Source organism: Rhopalosiphum maidis, chromosome 3, assembly GCF_003676215.2.
Source record: "Rhopalosiphum maidis isolate BTI-1 chromosome 3, ASM367621v3, whole genome shotgun sequence".
NCBI lineage: Eukaryota > Metazoa > Arthropoda > Insecta > Hemiptera > Aphididae > Rhopalosiphum > Rhopalosiphum maidis.
The window spans coordinates 44,422,374-44,443,150 of NC_040879.1; the positions used below are offsets into that span (position 1 = coordinate 44,422,374).

The 20,777-nt window shown below is 30.3% G+C and overlaps 2 protein-coding genes across 2 annotated transcripts in view; one reads left to right on the top strand and one right to left on the bottom strand.

The window, feature by feature from the left end:
- The window catches only part of LOC113555565 (collagen alpha-5(IV) chain-like), a 42,344-nt gene extending 41,368 nt beyond the window's left edge, over positions 1-976 (top strand). The window contains 2 exon segments of the mRNA XM_026959994.1: positions 17-131; positions 479-976. Coding sequence (XP_026815795.1) covers positions 17-131; positions 479-736 — 373 coding nt within the window. The 3' untranslated portion in view covers positions 737-976.
- A 670-nt stretch (positions 977-1,646) lies between these two features.
- Positions 1,647-18,634, bottom strand: LOC113555760 (proton channel OtopLc-like). The gene is made up of 11 exons (XM_026960286.1): positions 18,472-18,634; positions 18,288-18,374; positions 14,605-14,751; positions 13,185-13,301; positions 12,180-12,294; positions 11,994-12,099; positions 11,569-11,796; positions 9,743-9,903; positions 7,283-7,463; positions 5,381-5,904; positions 1,647-3,801 (listed from the first exon to the last, which is right to left on the bottom strand). Exons 2-11 carry the CDS (start codon positions 18,311-18,313, stop codon positions 3,313-3,315), a joined length of 2,094 nt encoding a protein of 697 aa, XP_026816087.1. The 5' UTR covers positions 18,314-18,374; positions 18,472-18,634; the 3' UTR covers positions 1,647-3,312.
- Positions 18,635-20,777: the final 2,143 nt, after the last annotated feature.

Below are 20,777 nucleotides of genomic sequence, written 5' to 3' on the forward strand. Positions count from 1 at the left end.
TATGTTATTCTTGAAGATGTTCTGTGTGTGAAGCTCCAACAAAAGTAATTGCAGTGCACAGTCAATCGATGTCCATACCTGAATGTCCAAATGGTTGGAGTGAGTTGTGGATTGGATACAGTTTTATCATGGTTAGTAAAACAACAATTACATATTTTTTCAGCTAAATAAATTAAATTATAGAATTATAGTGAAATAAAAAAGTTTTACTTGCAAACGAATTTTAGTTTATAAAGACATTGTGGTCAATGGTCATATATCTACATGATATTCATTCTAAATAATATTTTATACCATATTGGTTAAACCGGAGTTTATTAATTCATGCCCTATGTTATATTATCTATGTTTTATAACCTAGAAGACGGCCATTTATTGAAAAATTGAGTTTGCCACCGACATGTCAGCATGATATCGTTTTATACGCATAATAACAAACATACAAATAGGAAGTAACTGTTGGTTTTCGTTTTTTCAGCACACCGATTCCGGTGCTGATGGTGGTGGCCAATCGTTGGTCAGCCCGGGGTCTTGCTTGGAAGAGTTTAGACCAAGACCGTTTATTGAGTGCCACGGAATAGGACGTTGTAACTTCTACACCACTGCTTATTCGTATTGGTTGTCTACAATCGAAGATCGTGATATGTTCAGGAAGCCCCGGCCCCAGACACTCAAACAAAATACGTTGCAAACGCGTATCAGCAGGTGTTCGGTGTGTCTGAGAAACCGATACTGAACTATCAGTCAGTTTTTAAGAAGCAATATTCACTTTTTTCTTTTTTTCATTATTAATTATTTCTTTATACGAATATTCTAATACTTATAATATTATATTAAACATAAAATCGATGTGTTCTGTTAGGCAACAAGTCATTAGTATTTATATTTTTTGAATTATATATTATATATATATATTTTTAATATTATTCGTATTTATACCATTGTGATTTACAAAATGTATTTCGAAACAATTTACGTAATTTAAATGATAATTATTAATAATATATATAATAATTATTGTTGTCATTAATTGTATGAAAGAATCATTTGTGGTAAGCTTTAGCGATGCTAATAAATGATTCGGTAATTTTTAATTGTACTTATATCTTATATTAACCAGTAAAATATAGTTATAATATAGTAAAATCATATTAAATTATTTTTATTCACTGAATTATTTTTTATGTAATTACCGATTTTTAAATTTAAAAATATAATGAAATACCTACCATAAAAGAAAATTATTAAAACACTACAATACCCAATGTTTGATCTTCTTCACCTGCATTATTTTATTAGTTTATGCTTATGTATTTGTAACCTTGGATGGGTGGACAAATTACATTTAAAGACCATTTATTTTAAATTTTAGAAAAAAAAATATATACATATATATATATTATAAAAAATTATATAGTGACAAAATGGTAGGAAACAAATTATTTAGGTAAAGGCATAATCAATAATCATACTAAATTCAGTAAATTTTGATGTTAAATTATGTTTTTCATCACTTCGGGGGTGAAACTCAATTATAAACCAATTTTTTTCCAAAACGGTTTCACTGTAATTATACTGCCGTGGAACTTAAATACTTACTCGACAAGTTCCGAGGGTTCTGCCATAAAGCAATATTAAATATTTTATCGTATATATATGTGCAGGTATATAATCGGAGTATACGATGAAACCAATGTTAAAAATTCACTTTTCAAATGTATATTTAATATACTATACTACAAAATGTGCACATCACCTATTAAAAACATTCAAATTGACCCATATTCGCCACATTAACGATATATTACAATATACATAATATTCATGATTTTGATTTATATTGATGGTGACCACTGACCAGGTTTTATAATTATGTGGAAACAAATTAACAATAATTAGGTAGGTAAACGTACTGAAACCTATTTAACTTTCAGTATATTTCCTATTTCTCATTTTATAATAAGTAAAAGTACATATTTGGTTAGGTTCATATATAATTATTCGAACCATCCATTACAATATAATATATTAACGCGTAAGTCATTCAATCATTTTAGTAAAACAAATATATAATATTAATAATAAAAATACAATAATAATATATTAATATCTATATGGCGGTGGTAGTGTGGACGCGTAAAAACACGATGATGAAAGAGCTAGAACCGTACGAAAAAAAAATCAGAACTTTAGAATTGAATCCTCGCCATAACCTTTATTTAAATATTTTTTAAACAAGAACTGTTATTTTGAGCCAATATTTTATTCCAAATATGTAAATATTTTCAAAATTTACTAATTTTTAATAAATAACTATAATAGTTTTGATGAGTTGAAAAGTTAAAAAACCGTTTTGTCAGTCGTCCATAAATAGGCGATTGTAAATTCCACCCAAAACGAACAGGTAAAAAAAATATTAATGATAATAATTTTAAATGTATAAATGTTTGAACTATAAATACAAGTTTACAATATTCCAACAATAATAATTTTTTCGCACATTGATTGAAGATTCATTCAGCCATAATTTTATCTTATACCTATGTGTATCAACGTGCTACCGTAGTACAGGTGTGGAATATTGAAAACATAACGGTTATTATTCCTGATAAATTTTTCAGTAGTAAGGTATTACTACTTATTCAGTGAATAAGGCAAGTTTTGATGCGCGTAAAAATCTTCAACGCATATAACGCATGTAATCGAATTATATTATGACTTATGAGTATTATAGAAGTACAATAAATCAAAATTATCCTCGTTAATTTCTGGTGCGTTGAAATCATGAGATTTTAGATTCTATTTGTGTCGGTCACGATATAGAAAATTCCAACAGATTGGTCTCTCTGTAAAATTAAAAGAAAACGATTCCTTTTTCCGACAACTTCTGAAACTATTTTTTTCGGATGACAACATAGAACTACATTTAAATTTTAAGCGGGAACCAATTCAGCTTATTACCGTATAAAATGTCGAATTCCAAACTTCCTAATTCACACACACTTAAGTTATATCTACAAACGTTTGAGGGTGGAATTTACAGTGGATCTTCCTCTTACCTACTCATTTTGGGCGGAATTAACATACATCCGATCCGTGAATAAATTATATCGAAAGTGGTTAATATACTTTACAATAGAAACTGAATTTTTGAAGAGCCGGAGAATCGAACCGGTGACTATAAACAGGCCCAGTCCTCGACGCGACCCCGCCAAACATGCAATAATAATAAACGTTATCGACATTATACTATACATTAAACGATTTTGTGGTACGGTTTCGGAAGAGGCCGTGGAGCGGACCACGCCGCCCTCACATGTATGACGGTTTGATCTTGTACGACCGTTTCCAGATTTCGCACAGACACACGGTCGAGTGAAACCTGTAGAATATGGCCAGCGGCATGGACACGTGCGTGATGATGGTCCACGCCCACAGGCCGTAGAAGTGAAGCTGTATGGGATGCGAGTCGGCCCGGGACTTTTCCAGCGTGTTGATGGCCCACATGGCCAAGTTGCTGACCAACAGGAACGTGACGATCTCCCTGCCAGGCTTCTTGCGTATCTGGTCGGGCGTAACGCACGAACGCCGAGACGCGTCCAGTATGAACACCGTCTGACAGAACGTCTGCACCAGTGACGCGGACGCGGTGATCAGCACCAGTATCGTGTTGTTCTCCTCGGTGAAGTGACCGCTGATTATCGTGAACGTACTGTATATGAACGTGCCCGTCTGGGCGCCCACCAGCAGTATGTTGTCCAGCTCGAGGTTCCGCAGCCCGTCAAACTTCAGCTGCCTGACCTGCGATGGTGTTGGGCACATTTACGTTATACGATAACAATATGATATAATTACAGCGTACACAACTTATGTTATTTTCACAATCGTAATCGCAGAGGTGGATTTTATGGATGGAATTAAGGTCATCTACCCCCTAGTCATGTTAAGTTTTTATTTGGGAACCCCTTGGGGCAAATTATGAGCTACTGTATTTGGACCCTTGATCTTATTCGAGAGGATAACTATTGGTGTTCTAAATAAGAACCTTAGGATATTGAAAAGCACACAATTACGGGATTGTTACTGTGTAATTTCGCAAGTCGTGTGTATTACATTCATATACGAAAACGATAACAAAATATAGCGATTTAAATATGCTGAACACTCATATATAAATAATACATTTTATTTTTAAAAATATTTTTGATATGATGTTTGACAACGCTAATGTATTAGTAAATCACAAATATCGGTAGATAGCTACTCATATAAGGTTTTTTTCTAAGATCTTTTAGTATATTGTTTATCAGCTCTTTGTGAATTCTCCTCTTTAATGTAAATAAATCGATTATCGTATATGGTTATATTTTCTAAGCGGCTGTCAGTATTTTGTATTGTTACACATCTGTGGTGATGATGATAATAAAAAAACTCGAGTACTGTTGTCACTATGATAGTAAACGATAATAAATATTTAATACTAAATTAATTACGCATTTTATTAGCTACCACCACCAATTTAACACACTTGAGCATTTTTAATATTTTTTTCTGTGTTATTTCTATACTTAATTTAATATGTTGCGCAATTATTAAAATATCATTGTTAGTACAGTTTAAAAATCCGTGTCCAATCATTTTTATTATTTTTCGAGAATCTATTATCCAATCACGTTATTATATAGTTTAAGTATAATATACTTGCTAAAAAATCGGTATTATTTAATTGTTAGTCAGATCAAATAGCTGAAATTTAAAGTATGACATAAGGTATCGATACAAATTGCTATATTCATGAACTTATATATATTACGTATAACATAATGATATACTATTCGCTCGTATCGAACAACCATTGATTATTATTATTAACATATTTTGATTTATTATCATTATTAACATAAAAATTAGTATAATTATTAAATTGTATTATTATAAAATGTTACGAGTTTGTTATTTTCCAAAAGTATCGATAAGTACACACCAACGTCGTCAACAGAAATCTTTTATAGTAACATCCGAAGTTTCCCATTACTGGTCGGTAGATATTATCGGAAAGATTCCCTCACATTCACTAGACCATGGTTTATTTTTAACAAATTTTCAAAAAACTTCTCGTCAATTCAGCGGAATTATTTTTCCAAAAACGTCAAAAACTATCGTTACGGCTTTTTGTAGACACTTTAGGACATCTAAATAACACAGTCGTGAAACACATCATAGTCACACGCAATCGTTTCTTTCCACTGGCCCCGTGCGTATCAAAATCTAAGACCGAAAAACTCTCACCGATTTTTGGAAACCCAATAATACCTACAGTAATCGTAGGCGGACGCGAAACACACCCGAAAACGCAATGAATTTATTGTCATATACGGACCTGCATCATGCCGACAATGGTGGCGAGCGTAGTCATGCCGTACAGCGATAGTTCGCAGACGTTCACCTCCATTACAGCGAACGTAATGAGCTCCGGGCGGGAAATGAGCACGAAGAACAGTATCAGCGAGATGATGGTGAGCACCAGGAACAAGATGCCGACGAACAGGCCCTTGTGCGCCTGCGCGCAATCCACCGAGTAATAGTGCGGCGACTTCCGGTAGTGCGTGATCTGCGCCAAGTTCTCGCACCGTTCCGCCTTCCGTTGCCGGTACACGTCCGCGTGCACCCGGCTGATGTTCTTCCACATCACGTACAGTATGGCTGCACATATCAGACTGTACTCGATCGTGCACGGGAACAGGAACGGGCTGGCGTTTTGCACCAGCGACCCGATGATGTTCGTCCGGCGGCACTCGTAGATGTGGTGCGGGCCCCCGTTGATGCTGCGCCGCAACCGTTCGGCTACCGACGACATGACCGACGCCGGCGACTGCGTCGTGGTGGTCGTCCACTTTTTGAACACTGCACAAACGCATAGGGTTAGCACGCCCAAGGCGGATTTGTAAATAAAATATTATCGTGATTTTTATAAAAAATCCCCTCCTCGGTCAGGTCGCTCGGTCGTTCGAATGTCAACAAAAGCATCTGTGCATATGGTCGTTTAGTATAAGCAGAAAATTTATGCTATTTAATAACAAACATTTTTTTTTTTTTTTCGTAAATGGGTGTAGATTCGATAACCACCATAATATCGATTAAAAGAACTATGGACATAAGGGTATTCCCTTTCGACTATAGTCATAAGATTAATATTATTATTCATGAAAAATATATCATTTTAATTTTAGGTTAAATATTACTTGGTTAGGTCACATATTTTTTTCGAATGAAAACAACCTAATTCTAAATTTTATTTTAACAACGAGTGGGCATTGGTAGGGCACAGTAGACTGTGGAATGAAGGGGGCATAGAACAAGACTAGGTATGCAGTTAAGTTTGGCTTAAACTTTTAATTGGATTTAAACAAGTAATTCAGGAAAACCCATAAGTTAAACGATTAAAATTTAAATGCCTATTGCTACGCGACGTTGAGATAAAAGTAAAAATATCAAACATATTAAGGAGTAGGAAATAATCACAGTAAAACACGTCATCGGGTTTATTTACACTGAACCGCCGAAATAAAGTACGAAAAATCGAATGTCCTGGAGGAAATAAATACAACATGTATTTTAAAAATAGTAAAGTTGAATAGCATTAAATAATAGATGTCATACCGGAAATTAGGAAACCTAATTATATCTGTAAATTATAATTGGCATGTCCAGTCTTAATTACCACCACCAAAAATGTAATAAATACAATACGACTATTATCATACACTTCTCGGTCCAGCCGTTCTCAAGTGATGATCTTACCTACGAAAACCATTCCATTTTTATTGGATTTTGATTAAAAAATATTAGAAAAACATTGTAATATTTATGTATACTTATTTGATCAGAACTTGATTTGGAGAGGGGCTTAGCATAGTTTTGTGCGGTATAACTGGTGTAAGTCTACCACTGGTCTGACCAACGGCAGTTATATAAATGATTTAGGTATGTATAAATATAATTTTGGAATAAAATAAAAGACAGTTTGAGTACCAAATAATTTATTGTAGTATACAATAGTAATATAAAACTTAAGATATTAAAAGAGGACGCAAACGCTCGCTTATTAAGGGGTTTTATATAGGCAATTTTATTCAAATATATAACTTAAATACATCTAAGTATAATGCGATACTTAAATATTAATTCAGAGTAAATTTCGTGATAGTAAAACACCCATTGGTAAAATGTTAGTTCTGCAGTGTTATAAGTGTAAATGGGTATGTCATTTTTGTAGACTTACGTGAAAAATGATTTGGTTGTTTATCGACACCGATAGAATTGTCCGCCGGATTGTAAAAAGTTAGTATTTCGTGTTTAGTTTCTTGTACGAGTACATTAAGCCATACTGAAAGATTAGTGCCGATCATATGCATAAGTCCAAACTTTGCCAATACTCGGTGACGCGTCACTCTCATTTGTTGCTGAAAACAGACAAAAACGTTGAAAATAAAATACAGTTGTTGTTGAAGTACATTGGAGTATTTATAAATACTTTTTTTAAATTATTTACCAACACATTATCAATTTTTTTGAATATATATTGTGTTTGGTTTTTAATATCTTTTATTTTAGATTCTAAACGAAGCAATGAATATATTGATTTTACAATAATGTGTTAGTTTTTAGTTCTTCACGATAATTATTGACATAAATATTTTTTTAAATATTATATTATATTTTAATATATTTAATAAATTTTATGTTTCAAATACACATGAAATAATTTTTCGTGACTTACCAATTAATTACACATGGATTAAATCTTTAAATTTAAATACACTTGAACAAAAAATACATGATCATGTGAATTTTAAATCTGAAAGCTCTAAAATAACTACTTCTGATAAATCTCTTGTGTTAAATTTTCTTGACTTAGATATAATAAAACAAAAAGTTTTTATAAATTGTTTTCTTTAGTTTTTTTTTTTTATAAATATTATATATAATTATACGCTGAGTTAAGTTTCTTAAAAATGTAATACAATATCCCACATTAGGTGTTCTTATAGCTAAATAAATATACACAGGTTAGATTATATACATTGTAAGTTAGTATTTTGATAAATTGTATAGTTAGAAATTCATAAAAACTATTCGTTAAATATCTAAGCCTTGAAAGTTTATTATAAGATTCTTCAGAATTAGTTCATAATTAAATCATAAATCTATAAAAAAAAATATTAAGACAATTTTTTGTAGACAAATTTGCACGAAGTTACTTATTAAACGATAAATAATGATGTTAATGATTATTATTTAATTTATACAATTTGGTTGAATTAATTTTTGACATAAACAGACGTAAGTAGTTCTATATTCACGTGAATAATGTTTTTGAATTTTAATACATTAACGAATATCGTTTGATTTGTATACATTTATAAGAATAAATTATGTAGGATATTTTTTTTATGTTATGAATTTATAACTAGAAAAAAAATTGGAAATTGTTGATATTTTATAATTTGCAAATAATAGACTTATGAGAAGCCCTCGACAATAATAATAATAATAATAATAATAAGCGAATAATGTTTTTTCAACAAACTATAAAGATGTAAAATTTCAAATATTTTCTAAAATAGCTCAAAAATAGTCAAAATATTTTATTGTTATTAAAATCATATTATGTATAAACTATGATCATATAAACGTTTTGGGAAAATTCCACTTGTATAAGTTATTCGTTTTCAAATTAAATAATTTTTAAAATCGATTTAGTAAAAAACTGAATTTGTGTAATAAATCCTGTTCTTCTTGATTAGTTTTTATCGTTTATTTTGAAAAACATTTGGAATTTTTAATTTTTACCTCCTAATGTGTAAACTGAATCCAATATTCTATCTTAAACCACCCTCTAAGTTGAAAATCGAAGCATTATATCTACTACTTATTACCATGTATACAGTAAACAATAAAAAAAAAAAAAAAAACATCATTGGAAAATCACCACATTCTTGCTCTGCTGAGAATCTTATTTTAATGTATTGAATCAACCTACCATAGTAAGTACTAATCGTAAAATAAATTACTTTAATAGCAATATTTAAAAATATTATCATGGAATACAGGCCGTCTTTTTGTAAGAATCATTTTTCGTATGCAATGAATTCAAATTTAACACGTCCAACACTGTTAGTTCCTCGACAACAATAGTTATTCATCTTAGTGTAATTTTAAACTTTTTATTGAAAAAAAAAATAATAAATAATAATACAAATTTGCGTATTAAAGCATATTATTAAAAGTGCATCTATTATTTTTTTTATTTTCTCTCTTTAAAAGAATGCAAAAAAATAATATTTGTTATTTTTTTTAGTTAATATTAGCTGCATACTTTGATTAATTTGTTTTTTTCCAGATAATATCTTGTTACTTTTTAAAACTTCATTATAACAGAATTACTTAGATTTGTTTTAAAATATTTCCTTACAGTTTATATAATTACTTACGTATTTATATTGGACTATTGCAATGTGTTTTAGTTATAAATACTTATATACCTATTCGACTATCATAACTTTTTAACAAAATACACTTTAATAAAGACATAAACTTCACTTAATTGTTAGCATAATTTCAAATGCATGATGAATATGTATTTGATAAAATTTCTATACTGAAGTACATGTATTTTTTTTAAGTAAGTAATTCATAAGAAATAAGACTCCATGTATCTATTACAAAACATAAATCTTACCTCGTCATTCAAAAAAATAAAATACATCTGTATAAATATGAATGCCATTCTTGTGGCCGGCGTGAGTACTAGGAGCACATTATGGCACTTCGTCGCCGGTTCAAGTTCGAAGTATTGGCCGAATTCCAGACCAGAATAAATCATACTACCTATGCCGAAAGCTGGAAACCAAAAAGTTGAAAAACATAATTATTTTGTTGAACTCATATTGTATTATGAATTACGAGTAATTTAGTTTGGGATTTCCACAAAATCTAGTAGTTAATCTTCTATATTACAATATCGAAGTTATATTAATATAAATTTGAATATTATTAACTTGGAATTTTGGTTATTTCTAATCGAAAATATTACATTTTCATTTATATGTTATAGGCTGCCACAAAGATAATTATAATAATAGCTTATATTTGAGTATGTAATTTAATAGTTGTTTATGTAATTATTTTTTTACTAAAAATTGTCTATCGTTATTATTATAATCATTGATAGAATATTTAGTTACATCGATTTAAAGAAAACAATGTCTTTTGGCTTTATTGATACATTTTTAATAAAGAATTGATATGTAATACATTATAATACATCTAAAAATTAATTTTTGAAGCATTCATTAAATATTTAATAAATATGTACGCAATGTTTAAGTTTATATAATGTATTGTGTATAAAATATTTTTATTATAATTTTCGTTTAATTAAGCAACGTAAGTAGTTTGCTTTCATAACTACAGTACTTTTAAGTTCAAAAATTAAAAATTAAATAATCATTATAAATATATAAATATATATATATAAAGAAATATGAAAAAAAAAAATTTAATACAATTTTAGAACCCTAACTATTGCCACTATAAATGAATATGCGGATACTGAAATTTGATGTATGTAACTATGCACAGTTGACATCGAATAGATTGGCACAGTAGCGGAGGCGTTGTTGTAAGTGTACTCCAAACTAGTCGCGGTGTGTGTTGTTTCGGTCGCGCCGCATAGTATTATTTATGACTTTTTTTTTTTTTTGTATACTAACTACTAATGTATACTTGTTGTTATTAAAAAAAAAAGTCTTAAGAAGAATATTTTGCTTTTAAATTAATAACATAAAACCAGTTTTAAAATTTGTTGGTACAATAGTTTGTTTGGACATTAAAATACGTAGAACCCCTCGTTCACCGTCGCCACCGTACCAATTTATCAGACTCGTCCTGTACAAACTTATATATTTATTTAAACTTGTAATTGTTTTCAACAATTCTTTTTTCGTGAACTAAATGTCTATGTCCATTGCACTGTGAGGAAAAAGGGGAACGATTAATCAACGTGACATTGTGACTAATAAATAATAATTTTTGCAGGAATAATATGATAATAATATAGTAATACATTTGTAACGTGGTCGGAGGGACCTTGTTATGATATTATAGTTATCCGGGGAAGGTTTTCTATGCCTCGTGGATAAGTTTTCCGTAGCTAGGGGGGTTAGAGCACTGTGTACGAGGTGTCTATAAATAATAAGACACGTTTGGTTTATATACCTTAATAAATGATATATTTAAAATATATACTTTACGGTTTGGTAGATGGCTGTTAATAACTGTATTGCTTAGTTGGCTCGCGTAGAGATGGTCAGTGTCGAACTGGTTAGGTTAGGCGTGTCATTTTAACACACGAGTAATATTAAGTAATAATTCGGACGTGCAAAAAGTGTTGAGTGTGTATATTTTATGTTAGTTAATTATATATAGCGTGTTTAATGTATAATAAGTATTTAATATTTATATAGTGTGTAACGAATGTTAAACATTATAATACAATCGACCCACCAACAGCACCCATTCTCAGGTAGAAACTCCCGTAATGCTGAAAAGTAGACGGCAACACGAGGTGAGACGATTGTCTCCGAGTTCTCGGGTTGTACGACGTCCAATGGTCCATTTCGACGCCAGCGGCATTCGTGAAGTCGTCGTCGTCGTCGTTGTCTTCGTAATACTCCGAGTCGCCATCGCTGTTTTCCGAACCCCTTCCGGACAAGGAATCACTGACCGAATTATCTATACACACGCGGGTAGCCGCGTCACGATGACAGTAAATCAATCGAATAAAATAATATAATACGTATTTCAACGCGATCGAATTATCTGCGTGTATATAGGAAATACGAGGTTGAAGAAAAATTTTATTATAACTGCGAAATATAATACCGTGTTTGGTTCGGTTTATTTTACCGCTAAACGTTCGTGATACTTACTAAAGTTATTGTTGACCGGTGTCATGGTGGGCTTGCCCTTGAGCAGCATTGCGTACATGTAAAAAAGAAACGCCATACTTCCGAAATAAAGGTACAAGTAATAACCCTGAAGACCAAACAAAAAAAGTGTTTAAAATACGCATAAAAATCAATTATAATAAAATGTTAGACAAACGTAAACGTCACCTCATAAAACGAATGAGGAATGTGTGTAGATATCACTTCAGACATCGGAAAAGCTATGCCCATGACGACCAACAGTTTACCGTAAAGAGCAGACAGAGTCGTAGCAAGAGCTTGCCTGTACGTTTTAACAAAAAAATTATAATATTACTTGAACTGCATTGAAAATATAAAAATAGATCGAATTATTCGTATTCACTTTGTAATCGATCTCAACTTTAACTTAAATCCGAGCACAGAAAATAAAAATTGGCAATATTTTTTCTAGCTAAATATACCTATTATTGTACAAGTTCTACTGAATATAATACCTATGTCAATTCATTTCGATCTTCTAAATAAAACACTTTATCAAATTTTTATCTAAAAGATATAACTATTAATGGCATGCAATTTATTTGTTTTCATTATTTCTTTGCAATTAATAAATTCGATTACATATGAATATATAATATATAGTATATACGATTAGTTACAAAAGTCTATACATTTTGCGTTATAAACTTTGGCAATTAGCTAAGCATAAAATATTTCTTATCGATTTTAATTTTAATGATTTCTGAAACATTATATTTTCATAAATTTTTAAAATTTACTTTAATAGTTGAAATTATGGATAAATTTACGATTAAATATTTATAATTATTTGTATATCTATTTCAAACTGTGTTTATTTTAATAGAAAAAATGCTTCGACCATTAACAAAGAAGAATTCTGGTAAACACTTGGATCCAGTTTATATGTTGGTGGATTATAAGTAAAAATGTGTTAGTGCTTTTTAAAATAATCGGAAATGACAAAAAATTTAAAAAAACACACCAACATTTATTGAAATAATCGTTTATGTATTTGAGTTTGACTAATGTCAATTTTATTAATATAAAATAATAAGCCTGATCATTGCAATGGTGTGATTTTTCAATTATCAAATATATTATTTGTTTTTCCTAAGTACAAGAAGGTAGAAAGTAGCAGAAGGTTAATGAACTGTCTAATATTATACGTACGCTCCCATTTTTCTCCAGGTATTATGTAACTCTTCAATTGTCGATTCCCTTTTCATTTGATGAGGTAATTTTTTTACGGAAGTGTTCAGTGCGGACAAATGCTTTACTGTTGGCATCCTAATCAAAATAAAACAATGTGTTAATAAATGTTCTATTGACGGCTATTGTATTATACTAGCTAGTGTAGCTAAGTTTAATTCAGTTTACAGAATCAAAATGAATTAACTATATTGTATACGTCAATTAAGGGAAAAATGTACCTACTTATTTAAAATATATTACACATCGGAAGAGTGGAAAATGTACTTTAATAGGGCTTAACTGTTGGTACGATTAATGCTTAAATTGAAAATCGTCCATCGTGCATTCATAAATTATTACGTTTATAATAAATCATTATGAATAATATCTATTTTTTTTATTTATTCATTTTTTTGTTTCAACAAATGTTTTGTTTTTACAAGGTTTTTAACAAATAAAGTTAAAGTTTTAAGTTGTGGTTTACATTAAATGCTATTTAATAATATCTATAATATCTATTGTAGTGAATACCTATCACTAAATTAAACTTTGTCTATCTAATTATTACTTTACAGCAGGTATGACAAACACGCGGCCCGCGGCTACCAATATTAATGAACAAAAAAAAATAATAGTAAAATATTAATGTCGTATTACGACACTATCTCAGATTCTTAGAAAATTGTTAAATATTAATGTTAAATTTTTTAAACTTTTTTTTTTTAATTTTAACTGCACCTGCTGTGTTTGTAAACGTAAAGAATAAAATTTAGAAATCTGTATAAGATATATTTTTTTTTTTTTGTTGAATTTTTATGAGCGGTCCGCGTAGTAAACTATTCAATATTTTTGGCCCACTTGATATTTCGACATGCCTGCTTTACAGTATCTTCCATCGTACAATATTAATCGTCATAATGATATTATAAACCGTTGATTAAACATTACACGGACCACGGACTGTAATATACTTATTTAAGTACCTGATACTTGGAGACTAAAAAAATGGCAAAATACTTAGGTATAGTTATAATGTATTCATTAAATAATGTTTTATAACAAAACGCTGTTAACTAAATTATTATATACCTATAGGTATTAACACTTTTATGATAGCATTATTGTCAGATTGTGCATTGTCTTCGATCAATTCAGTTTACAAATAAATTTTTACTTGACTTCACAGCAATTATAATGGCAAAAATTAATATTTTCACATAATGATCTGAGTTCATGAAAGTTGATTAAATAACGATGGATTGACTTCAACCTTACATAAATATTAAACATTTTATATGCTTTCTTTGTAACTAACTCGTAAACCATAGATTTAATATTTAGCGATTGGTTGAACGGAACTCGACAGTTAAACTATAACATTATAGCGTTATATACTTACTCGAACAGTACAGAATTTGGCCTTGGTAAAATTTCATCCTTGTTTGGTGTGAATTCATTTGGGGGAGTAGAACTCACGACCTTTGCAGTAATTAACGATGGTGAAAATTCTGTCCCAATCGGTGGATTAGACATTTCACTGGTCCAACTGTCCATCAATGTACAACAAATTGTTAATAATTCGAAGTATACATACATCAATCCATGTAAGACGATTTATTATGATGGTAAATTATTACATTTTCCGTTTATTTCATTGAAACTTTAAAAATTGTTTATGAATAATTGTTTATAAATTGCGCAGTTAATGTATACTCAATAATTAGATATTTTTAAGTGGTATAAAATTATGTTTTATCTTTTAAGTTATTTCAAAAATAATTAACCGACATAACAGCCAATATACAGAAAAATTCATTGAATTTATGATTTTTTCCATTTATTTGATAACTGTAATATACTAATATTTCCACGATGAATAATTGATATTTGTAATACTAAAAATATAACTACAGCCTACATCTAAACTTTTTTTAAATGTTTATTAGTAGGAATATTATCACAAAATGTGTTTTTCATAAAAAATTTAAAAAACTTAAAAATAAAACAAATTAATAAAAACAATAGTTATTCTGTTTTTTGGAAAATAGCATTATATAAACTTATTTGTTTAATAATTTGTTCAAACAATTTACCAAGTAAAAATAGACCAACGCTTGCAACCAGTGTGTCGCAAAAATTAATAAGTATTTGGTATAATTTCTAATTTCTATGATGATTAAATATAAGTCATCGATTATTGATAACTATATATATATATATGATATAGACGATAATATAATATATGTACATACTCGTTTATATTTTTATTATCTATAGGCCATTTGTTATACATAAATAAATATTAAACTTAATTGATAACATAACCAATAATTTATAACATAAAAATATTGAAGGAAAAAGCATCCTAATACAGTCACTTCTCAGAGATCGCCAATCAACATTTTCAGAGGCCCTAATTCAAAAAGTTCCTTCATAATTTAATGTACATATTTATCCAAAGAAAGTAAAGGCAAAATCAAAAAAGAAAATGAATAAAAACCTCATTTAATACATTTTTTTAAATAATAATTTAAAAAATAAATTTCTTGTCTGCGGATCAGATAAAATTAATCCATGGGCCGCCACTTGGTGATCCGTGGTATATCTCATAGTGATTTATAGCTAATCTACATTTTTTTTTTTTATAATTCCCTGAGACAGTCGGTGACACGAGTGTCGGGATGACGAGTAAGTCGTTTTAGTAGAACGCCTTAAATAAAGCTTTGCTGAAGACAATATAATCTGGTAAAAGAAAATGTAGTATAAAAATAAAATAAATTAAATTAAACTAAGTAGATGTAAAAAAAAAATTAATATTGCATTTTTTAGACCTGCTGTATTAACAGACGACAGATAATCGTTAAGAAAAAAAATACAATTTTGTTGAACTCGTATACCTAACTTGTACAAGTCTTATTAAAATTGAAATGTCACAGTAATGTTCCAAGTGCATTTAATGACGTCCGTGGAAAAAATAAACTCAATACGCGTACACCGGATGTATTTAACACAACTACTAACCGGTTTTTATTCACTTATTATTCGTTAACGGTTTGTGTCAAAAATGCACTCGTCAAACAAAACACACACTATCACGACCATTGATGATTTCGTAATAAAAACTGTATACCTATTAAGTACACATTACGTATTATATTGTAAAAATCATTTTTCTACACATGTTATCCGCATAGTTTTCCGAGTTTTCGTACTATTAAAATATATATCATTAATAACTAAATATACTAGTTAACATCTTTACATATAATCGGTGTTTCGGTATTTTAAGTTATAGATGTATTTATCACCTACTTAAATAAATGCCATGTATTGTACTGATTATGATAATTTACGCTTAATATTAATAAGTAAACTTAGATTTATATGTTATAGAATCATGTCGACTAACGATAGTATTAGATTATTTTATTAAGTAGTTACCTAAACGTTTTAAAAATCAAGTTTACAATTAATAAGTATAATTCTCTACTTTGAAAGTCTAAACAATTTTAAAAATGTGCGTCTCCCGAAAAACCATGTAGATACATATAATGCAAACTGTATATATTTATTAACCGATATACCTACCTAACTAAAATCTTGTACATGGAACATTTTTTTTTTCCAAAAAATGATAAACCATTACAGCCCAACAAATCTTATATCAATTTGTCGAGTTCGTTAATCGTTGTACAAAATATAACAAGGTAATAGCCATAAACAATATATTATTGACATTTAAAACAATTTCTATTATTACCGCGGTCACTCCGTTTTACGATTTTTATGTCAACGCGTACTATTATTATCGAAGACATGATAACTATATAGGTACCGTATTCATTCACCTTACGCAGTGATTAAAACGTCGTTATTCACACACGATAGGGTTCATTATAGCAAATGCCGGAAGTCCATACATTTACATATTATTTTGGTACCATATCAACATCGTATAGTCTGACAAATGACAATCAATCGATTGCAAATTTGGCCATAACTCATACCGCTAAACAAAATACCCGGTGGCTATTACATTTTACATAAACATTACGTAATTTGTTAATGTGTGCATAATTAACGTATAACATTATTCGCGTATATTCCGAGCAAATAATATGAGCACCTACCAATAAAAATATTTTGTACCATTGTATAGTAGCTAATAGCTATAACGCCTGTATGCGAACAAATCTGGCAATTATTTAAAACATTTAATATAAAGCATTGTTTTATAACACTGTCACCGAATAATATGGACTAATACGTGTGTGGACTTAAAGGTGTGTTTTAACTTTTAACAAGTGCTGTTTATCTACTAATAACTGTTACGTAATGTTATTGCTTATAGTAATTATTATTTCTTTTGTACACGGTTTTCAGTCGCAAACACATCACACATGTATACATCGTTCACTTTGTAATTAATTATTCATAGAATACATTGATTTGCTCGTGTAAATTATCATTATAAAATCGTCGTTGTCGGGATTTATCTGATTTGTAGAGGTGTTTTCGTCATCTCTATATGAGAGAATTATCCAGTAGGACATTTAGTATTTAAATATTACAAAATAATACAAATAAGTTTTAATAAAGAATTTTTATTTAAGAAAAAAAACCTAAACATTCGTAATTCATAGAAACGCTTTGATAGTTTTATCCCAAAACAAAATCACGCGCTTAAACACAGTTAAAGATAGCAAACCGTTGCTTAAGTTACACGGGTGATGCCTACTGTAGTGATGTTTATAATAACATAGTTACAATATGCAAACCGTAATATTGCTATATAATGTAAAACAACATTATAAGTATAATAATTTATATTTATTTGAATATTATGCATAATAATTTCGAGCCGTTTAAATCGTAACAGCGACAATATTTTCGAAGCTATTTGTGAAACATTTTTCGTCGAAAACTCGTCGGGCACATACATTTTCGGTCGATATACAAAATTGAATATCATTCGATTACGATAAGACAGTCAAGACGACGTGTCGACACATCGTAGTGTTCACATATCGTAGCTGGTTTAAGACATGCGTACAAGCTTACGAATTATGACGTATATCTTACCTAACGTTTTCTTCGTCGGTCTTCATGGCTCGCGAGCACCGCAAAAACAAAACCGAAAACGATAAATGATTTTCACTTCGTACCTACCTATTATATTATATTGTATACAATATTATTAATATTATTATTATTATTATTATTGTACAGAAGCTAATGAGAAAATGTATAGACTCCGTCAACTTACTGTGTTCGCGATAATTTAATAACGATATTATTGCGATAACCGCCGGCACATCGATGTACTGATATCGTTTACTCTTATGATTTTACTTATCATAATATTGCCTACGCCGTACCGCGGGAACCGCATTCGCCCGTGCGTGCGTACAAGACCGTGATGTGCCGACGATTCGCCGACGGGATGAAAGGACGGCTAGTCCGCTGACACACACGCACGCGACCTACACACGTAATAATAATAATAATAATAATAATAATACATTATTAGTAAAAGCAGTGTTTAAACGAAAGGGGGGAGCCTCCCCACCCCTCGGACTGTGATCCCTGCGGCGAAAAAAATAATAATATTCCGCTCCGACCGGCGTAAATAAATTGACGATTGCGCAAACAAACGCGGCTACGGTGCCCTACCACGCCAAAGACAACGGTATTATTATATTATATTAAATACTGTAACACAATTAATGAGTTAACCGCGGAAGCCGACCGGAAGCGTCCGAAACCCCCTTCACGATGGTGACGACGGGTACGGCGTAATCGCAAAGGCGCTAGAAGGGAGATTGGCCCCAAAATTTACTCGTAGCCGCCTCGAGATAAATTAACCTTCGAACTCGTAGAAATAAATATCGATACGAAAACCAATAAAATATATATAATCAAACGGTGCGCTTTGCACAGTAAAATGCTGCACGCTACAGGCGCGTTTTCAAATAACACCTGCAATGTCAACAACGCTACCGGTATTCAGTTAAAATTCAAAGTTTATGATATACTGCTGCAGTGTGTATAATGTCATGTTTGTTTGTGGAATTGCAAAATCCAAAAATGCCCTATCGAAATCAAGCGAATTCTTAGCAAATTTTTGATATCTTTTTCATAGCCCTAGCATAATGTGCCGGTGCCAACTTGATGGACATGTGTGTATAGTCCAATAGTGTATATTATAATGACTACCTTTTTAACAACTTCATTAACGATATTGTAATAATACGCCTATCGTTTTATTGACGAAAACTTAAAAAAAAGTCTTGATCACTCTCGGTAACAAATAATAATAACATCACAATTAAATTCGAGTAAAAATAATTATTTACGTTATTCATTATTTTTTATACAAAACACCGGGAAAGTGTGCCCCCACTTTGCCCCAATCTCTCACGGCTCCAAGACTTTCTTCTAGTGTGAAAACCTCGTTGCTCCCGATTTATTGCAATTTTCCACGACCTCAAAACAAAATATTATGATCTTCGTAAGTATAATAGCTCAAACACACTGACGTGAATACGTACCTGACTACTGAGCGTAGGCGCTTAGCATACATCGCGACGGTTTATCAATTCAAAACGTTTTTCGATTAGAACCCGCCCGAGTCGCGGGCGTTATATTTTAATATAGTGCGTGCGCGACATTGTAGTCCGGGCGATGACTACAGATGAACCAAACGACATCGCTCTTATGTTTTGTCTGTCTTCTGTACGTATTTTAGGTTTAGATTACCTACTATACCTATCAAGTTTATGACTATCGTCATTGAGTAGGCAATAATAATGTTGCTGATGTGTTATAAATTTAAAATCATTGTTTGCAAAATAAAACGATTTTAAGCGATCGGAATTTATTTCTAAGATAGTTTTTGTTATATAATTATTTACATCGTTATTTTTAAATTAGTAATTTCTTAATTGAGTAAATAATTAAACAAATATTTACCAAAAACATCACACATATACCTATAGGTATCTAACTTATAAGTCAATACCGACGTGGTGCCATAGAACGGTGTGAGTAAAGGTTGGTAGTACAAAAATCTTAAAACTAGTTTAAATGTATTTTTAAAATTGTATTATGTGTAAAAAATAATAATATAAATATTTAGTTTAAAATTTCGTCGACGATTATTAATTTTATTGTCAACTGATGTTGAGTAAATATTCTCATTTTGGTTTTCCCAATTATTAATAAAAGTACTAGGAATTTCCTCCTTTTGACCACCATCAAGGTACCTACCAGATCCAATTTTCTATCAGAAGCCACCCACCAAATTTAATATTCAATCAAATTTTCTATTCCAAAACGTACGTGTTAACAGAAAACAATAAATAAAACACACATAATTACAAGACTTAGAACATAACATCATTAATCACATATTAATGTGCATATTATATAATGCCTTGAAAATACCTACACTCAAATGTATATTTAGATAAACATAAATTGATCGTTTTGTATGAAATTCGTTTACGTTAGTCATTTCAAAACAGTCATAATCTTAATTATAAAGTATACAATGTGTGTGTGCTGAATATT